Below are 6,000 nucleotides of genomic sequence, written 5' to 3' on the forward strand. Positions count from 1 at the left end.
TTACTTCAGAGAGATTAAAATGCACCTTTCTGGAGGAGAGTAAGCTTCGGAGGAGAGTTTGGAAAACACAAAGTCCTGGTACCAAAGGACTGCAAACAATGTGGGGCGGGGCTGTGGATAACCCCCCAGCTTCATTCGGTGGCTGCTTCTCAGTGCTGGACACAGCTGGTAAATCATGGTGAAGACACATCTCAGCGCTGGGCGCACACACAACACCTTTCAAGACAACGTATTTTTACCGCTGCACTCGGGGACAGCCCCTCAGAACCCAGAGTTCATCAACTCCATGGACTCTTGGGGCAGTGCACGTGGTCCCAAGCTCACCTCCGGGGTCTTTCTCCTGAGACCAGAGCAGCATGGACTGCGGTTCAAACTGAAGGCTCTTTCCAATCCCACTGTAAAGCTGAACCTGCATTCAGTTCAGGTCTGGAGATGCCAGCTCACACGTGGCATCTACATGCTGTGCTCGGAACTCCAAAGAGGGGACTCCCACCCACCCAGTATTTACGCTGGGTCTGTTATTTACACAGAAGGGCTTGTTGCTTGACAATGTAGATAAAAATGTTACTGCCTCTCTGCATGTGCTACAAACTCATGGCGTAAACCACTGGAGCAGCTAATGGAGTCTTCACACATCGTATCTTGTTAAAGAAGAGGGCCCTCCGCTATCGGCATCACAGCTCAGCAGCGAGGTGCAGCCACACCTGGGAAGGCAGCTTAGCTGGCCTGGGCCGCGCCACAACTCATCAGCTCTCACCAACTATCCGATGCCTCGTTTTTTTTTTTTAGTGGAAAATATGAACTTCATTTTCAAATAGCAAAGTCCTATGTAAACTCACTTCCTGTTTGTTCCCTAGTCCCCCATGGTAGGACAAAAACTAGACAGTTACACAGAAAATTTTTATCTATCTACTCTGAACAATCAGCTACCACTATGAGTCCTCTGAACACCTTGACGCGCTTGTCCATGTTTCTTAAAGTAACTGAGAAAAACGTCGTCCTAAGGGCATCCATGAGAAATTGATGTTGGGCCCTGAACGACAGGATTCCGCTGCTGGTGTACTGCTATCAGACCTGGATAATGGGGTCATCTGTTCATTTTACTATCTAGTTCATCATCCACATGTGCACTTTTAATTGAAACTTAACCTTTGTATCCGACGTTCCAGCATAGAAAACATCTCTGGAGGTGGAGATAGTATGAGCGTTTCCCTAAGCAACTCTCTCAAAGAATTCTGCCTTTAATTTTCCGTTGAGTTAAATAAGCAAACTGTGACACACTTGCCTTTTCATCTCCACTCCCCCATTTCGGCCCTTCTGGGCAGGTTCTGGGGTGACCAAGTAGAGCCTCATCAAAACCCTAGTTCAGCCTAGAGTCACCTCCAAAGCGCTTGTTCATCGACTATTCCCCAGCTTAGCTGCCAATCACCACCAAACTCTCCCAAGGAGAGGGAGAGGGGAGTAAATGTTAAGTCTACCCAACTCATTTCATAGGTGACCTCTGAAAGATTTCAACGCAGAGCCCGGGAAAGACAAGGCGGCTTTATTAGCATGCTGAACCACGGCTGCAGCCCCCTCCCCTCCCTCTTTTATGAGCCCTTGTTATATAAAATGCCACAAAGGAAAATGGAAAAACAACACCTTTGCAGTTACAAACACAAGTTCCAATGGCCAGGCCAAATCCTGGCTGCTTACCCGATGTTATTTTTAGTCATTTAAAAGGGAAACATTTCTAAAAGGCCAGAGAACAAAAGTTTTCCTTGTTTTCTTTCTTTTTAAACACACACTCACACACACAAAAAGATGGAGGTCAGTTCGCAAGCAAACCTCCTTCCCTGAGTTCAAATTTAAAGGCAAAGGCAGCCCGGAGTCGGAGAGCTCCTTCCCGAAGCTGCTGCAACCTTCAAACAGGATTTTCAAATGTTTCTTTCGGCTTATCTAAATTCCGGCATGACAGATAATAAATAGCGACTCATTTACTATCATCATAAAAATTTAAACAGCCTTGAAATAGTTGCTACAATACAGAAGAAATGATCAAACCCAAGCTCAGAAGAGTCATTCCAAATAGTAAAACTACTGCCACGCAGAAACATAAAGAGACATTGTTCCAATAAAAGCTCCCAGGTTATTGGATTTTTTTTTTCCTCTCTCTTTTAAATCTTCTACTCGGAGTCAACAACTTGCCGTTTTAGCCAGGGAAAAAAGGGCTTAGTAACCCTCAGCTATCACACTGGACCAGATCTGGTGGCGGATTTTTTTTTTTTTTTAAAGAAAGTATCTGATTTGATTCTACACAGTGATTAAACAGCTTTGTGCTCTGCGGGAAAGGGTCTTCCGACCCCTCCCCCTCCAAAAATGGCATCAAAGCAATCAAAATGGTAATGCCGGGCCTGGGTCCCCTCCCCCCGCCAACTCCACGACTTCGCCGGGACCGCGCGCCGGGCCCCCCCCTCCGGCGGGAATGGAAGCTTCCACTCCCGGACGGGGGCGCGCGGCCGGGTGCGGGGGGGCCGCGGCACCGACAGAAAGGGGTTAGTGCATTCGTCCCAGGCCTCCCGTCCAGCCCGGCGGCCCAGACCAGGCGCCGGCCCGCGGCACTGCCATCTTCCTTTCAGCAAGCCCGGGCCCCCCCCACCGTCACTCGCGCACGCCCCCTCCCATCACTTTTTAACTTTAAAGACTCGACACGAACGCCCGGCCTCCGAATTCTCCTTCGCCAGGGTCACCGGCAGCCGCTCCAACCTCTTCCACTTTTCTCCCCCACGCCAGAAAATCCCTCGGGGGAGGGGGCGTCCGATGGGGCGGCCCGGGCTGGGGTGGGAGCGCGGGGGCCGGCCCGGGCGGGGGCGCGCGGGGGCGGGCCCGGAGCTGTCCAAGTTTGGCGCTGGCGGCTGCGGCCGGCATTCCGAAGGAAGCGCGATCGATGGCCGGGGGCGCGGCGCGGGCGGGGGCGGGGCGCGCGGAGGGAGGGAGAGAAGGGGCAGCGGAGGGAGGGGCGCCACCGCCCCCGTCCCCGCCAGCTTGGTGCCCCCAGCGCGCCATTGGCTGCGCCGCTCAAAGTTCTCGGCTCCGGGCTGCGCGGGGAAGGGGCGGGCGTGCGAGTGCGGGGAGGGGGCGCGGCGGGGGAGGGGCAGCGGGGGCGGGGCAGCGGGGGAGGGGCGGGAGCCAGGGGGCGGGGGCGCGCGGCCGGCCGGGCTCCGGCGGCGGCATCTGTTCGTGGTGCTGAAACCCCGAGCGCTGAGCTCAGCGCAACTAAGTCACAATGGACAACTTTTCCTCCCCGGAGGGGGCCGGGAGGGGGGTGGGCGGCCGCGCCCCCGCCGCGGGGGAGCTTCTCAGGTGTCCCCAACTACACCTAACGCCCAGAGCCCAAAGTTGGAGCAGAACTGGGGGGTCCCGGGGGCGCCTTTCTTTTGTTCCCCGGGAGCTGGCGTCAGGTTCCAAGAATAAAAAGTGAAGCTGGGGAAGTGGAAGGTCGGGGGGAGCCTCGAGGAACGATTGCAAAACGAGGTTTGCCACGGAACCCAGAAATCGCTCCCAAGGAGTTTGGTGTCCAGGCCCCCACGGTCGCCCCCCTCCGCCCCCACGGCCGCCTCAGCGCAAAGCGGGGGACTCCGAGCCGGGAGAAATCGCCACGTTCCAAAAACATGTCCACCACCTCAAAATGGACGCCGGGCCGCGCGCCGCCTTTTAAGTGAGCTCCTCTCTTCGGCCCCCGCCGGGCCGGCTCTCCCCGCCGCCTCGGAGAACCCGGCTCTTTCTTTCCAGGAAAGGGGAGGGGTGGGGAACTTTGAGAACTGGAGACAGACCCCTCTGGGAGTCTGAGCGTGCGGCACCCAGGCTGGCACTTTTTAGGGCGCCGCCAAAGTGCCCGGCTACCCTCCCGCCCCATCCCGGGGGGGGCCGCGATCCCCTCGCTTACTTGTTTGTCGCTGAGCGCGGCGATCCGCGGCTGCCTTTCGTGGAGCTGCTTCTTGAGGTCGCCGTTCTGCGGAAACACGGAGGAGCGGGCTCAAGCCGGCCGCCCGGGGTCAGGTGCGCCCCAGCCCCGCGGGCCGCGGTACCCCCCGCCCGGAGCCCCGCGAGCGGGACAGGCCGCAGCGTACCCCAAGTTTCCCGGGCGGCGTCCCGCACGCGCGGCGGCCGGGCAGTGCCGCGCGGGGCCGCTTACCTGTGGCTGCCGCCTCATCGGGGCAGCTCGCGGGGCGGGGCGGGGGCCGAGGCTACCCGGCGGCGCGCCCCGAGCCGTGCAAGTTTGCAGGCCGGGGTGCGTGTGCGAGTGAGTGTGAGTGTGTGCCGGGGGAGGGGGGAGGAACAAAGAGCCAAGTAAACACGGCGAGTCCGTGTCGAGCAAAGCTCATAAATATTCAAGTCGCGTCCTAATCTCCCCAACACACACACGCGCACGCCGAGCCCCGCTCAGGCTCCGGCCGCCACGCCGCCGCTCGCCAGCAGCGATCGCCAAAACTACTTACGCCCACTGGGCAGGTTCGCCCCGGGCGCGGGGCCCGAGGGGAGGCCGGAAAGGGGGCTGTTCGCACTCCCCTCCCCTGGGCCGGCTCACGAAGGGGCCCCCTCCAGGCACCCTCCCAGTCATGCAGACCCTACATCGCTTAAGAGAAGACGCCAGGCTCGGGTCCCGCGCGCCCTCGATCCCCCCACACTGTGCAGGACAGCGCCGGGGGCGGGCGAAGGGGAGCCCAGAAGGGGGTCTGCGCGTGTGATCACTCCCTCGCCCCCCGCCCCGGGGCAAACTCCAGCCTGGAAGATCCTGAGACCGGGAAGAGAGGACGACAGGCTCGGGTCCCCCAACCCCCTCGCCCCGCAACACACTCCCCGGCCCCGAGCCCGGCCCCCGGCCACCTACCTGGTGGCGCGCGAGTTCCACGGCGAGCGCCTCGGGCCGGCTCTGCAGCTCCATCCCGGCAACTTGGGCAGCACTTTGCGCTCACTTTGGCCCGGGCTCCCGGGAAGTTGCGCGGCTTCGCGGGAGCCAGAGCGGGCGCGGGCGGACACGGCCTCCGGGCTCGGTGGGGGGGACACGAGCCCCCTCCCCCACGGCCGAAAGGGAAGGGGGCTGGCGAGGGGGAAGAAAGGCTTCCGGGCGCCGCGGCGCCGAGCCCGCGGCTGCCCCAACTCCTCAGGCTGCCCGGCAAGTTGCGCCGGGTCCCCGGGCTGCCGGCGCGGCCCGGCGCATGGCCCCCCGGCGCCGGGAGCCCCGCGCAGCCCCGCGCGCGCCCGCCCAGCCGCCGCCGCCGCCTCCCGCGCGAGCCTCCAGCCGGCAGGGACTATATTTCCTCCGGCGCGCGCGCCTGGATCTCGCTGGGCCTCGGCAAAGTTGTGCCTCGGCACGATGCTAATTCGGCAGTGCCCGGATGGAGCGGGCCGGGGCGGCGGGGGGCGGTGCCGGGACCCTCCGCCCGCTGCGCCCCGCCCCCGCCCCGCCCGCGCCTGCGCACTGCCGCCCCGCCGCGGCCCGGAGCCCCGAGCGGAGAACAAAAGTGGCGGCGGACGGAGACGCACGCTCGGGGGTTCCGGGGGCCGCTTGTGCCGGCGCTCGGAGAGGGGCGACCGCGGGGTCTTCCTCTCTGTCCCCAGGTCCATCCCGGGGGACGCGGTGCCCTCACCCCCTGCGCTGTTAACGCCGAGTTGAGGACACTTTCCGCTGGGAGGCTGCGAGTCCGTGTTTCCATTTCTCTCTCTGGTCCTCGGCTCCCTCCTTTCCCCGCTCCTCCGCCTCCCTCTGCTATTTTATTTAAATTCTTCCACCCCTCCTGTCCATACCAGCGCCGCGACTTGGGAGATAAAATTAGTCGCGTCGCAACATTCCCTCGCCGCCTGATGGCCTCCGTGTTGTTTAAACAGCAAGAAAATTGATCTCTTGGCTCTTCCTTTAATGTTTTTGTTTTTTTTTTTTTAACACTCACAATTAAACTCTCAACAGATGTCACTGGACTTTTTAAGACTGTTAAGAGTCGTAAACAGGCCCGGTCAATG

At 60.6% G+C, this 6,000-nt stretch overlaps 1 protein-coding gene across 3 annotated transcripts in view; it reads right to left on the reverse strand.

Moving 5' to 3' along the window:
- LOC105464296 (PHD finger protein 21B) overlaps positions 1–5,372 on the reverse strand; it is a 134,613-nt gene extending 129,241 nt beyond the window's left edge. The window contains exons 1-2 of one of the 3 annotated variants that reach the window (XM_011712036.3): positions 4,871–5,372; positions 3,926–3,991 (exon numbers count right to left, since the gene is read on the reverse strand). In XM_011712036.3, the coding sequence (XP_011710338.2) occupies positions 3,926–3,991; positions 4,871–4,924 (120 nt within the window). In that variant the 5' untranslated portion in view covers positions 4,925–5,372. Of the gene's footprint in view, positions 1–3,925; positions 3,992–4,174; positions 4,392–4,870 lie in introns of those variants that run through there. The other 2 variants (XM_011712037.3, XM_011712038.3) reach the window with 2 other exon arrangements.
- Between the last annotated feature and the right edge of the window lie 628 nt (positions 5,373–6,000).

The sequence above is a fragment of the Macaca nemestrina genome, chromosome 15 (assembly GCF_043159975.1).
Source record: "Macaca nemestrina isolate mMacNem1 chromosome 15, mMacNem.hap1, whole genome shotgun sequence".
Classification (NCBI taxonomy): Eukaryota; Metazoa; Chordata; class Mammalia; order Primates; family Cercopithecidae; genus Macaca; species Macaca nemestrina.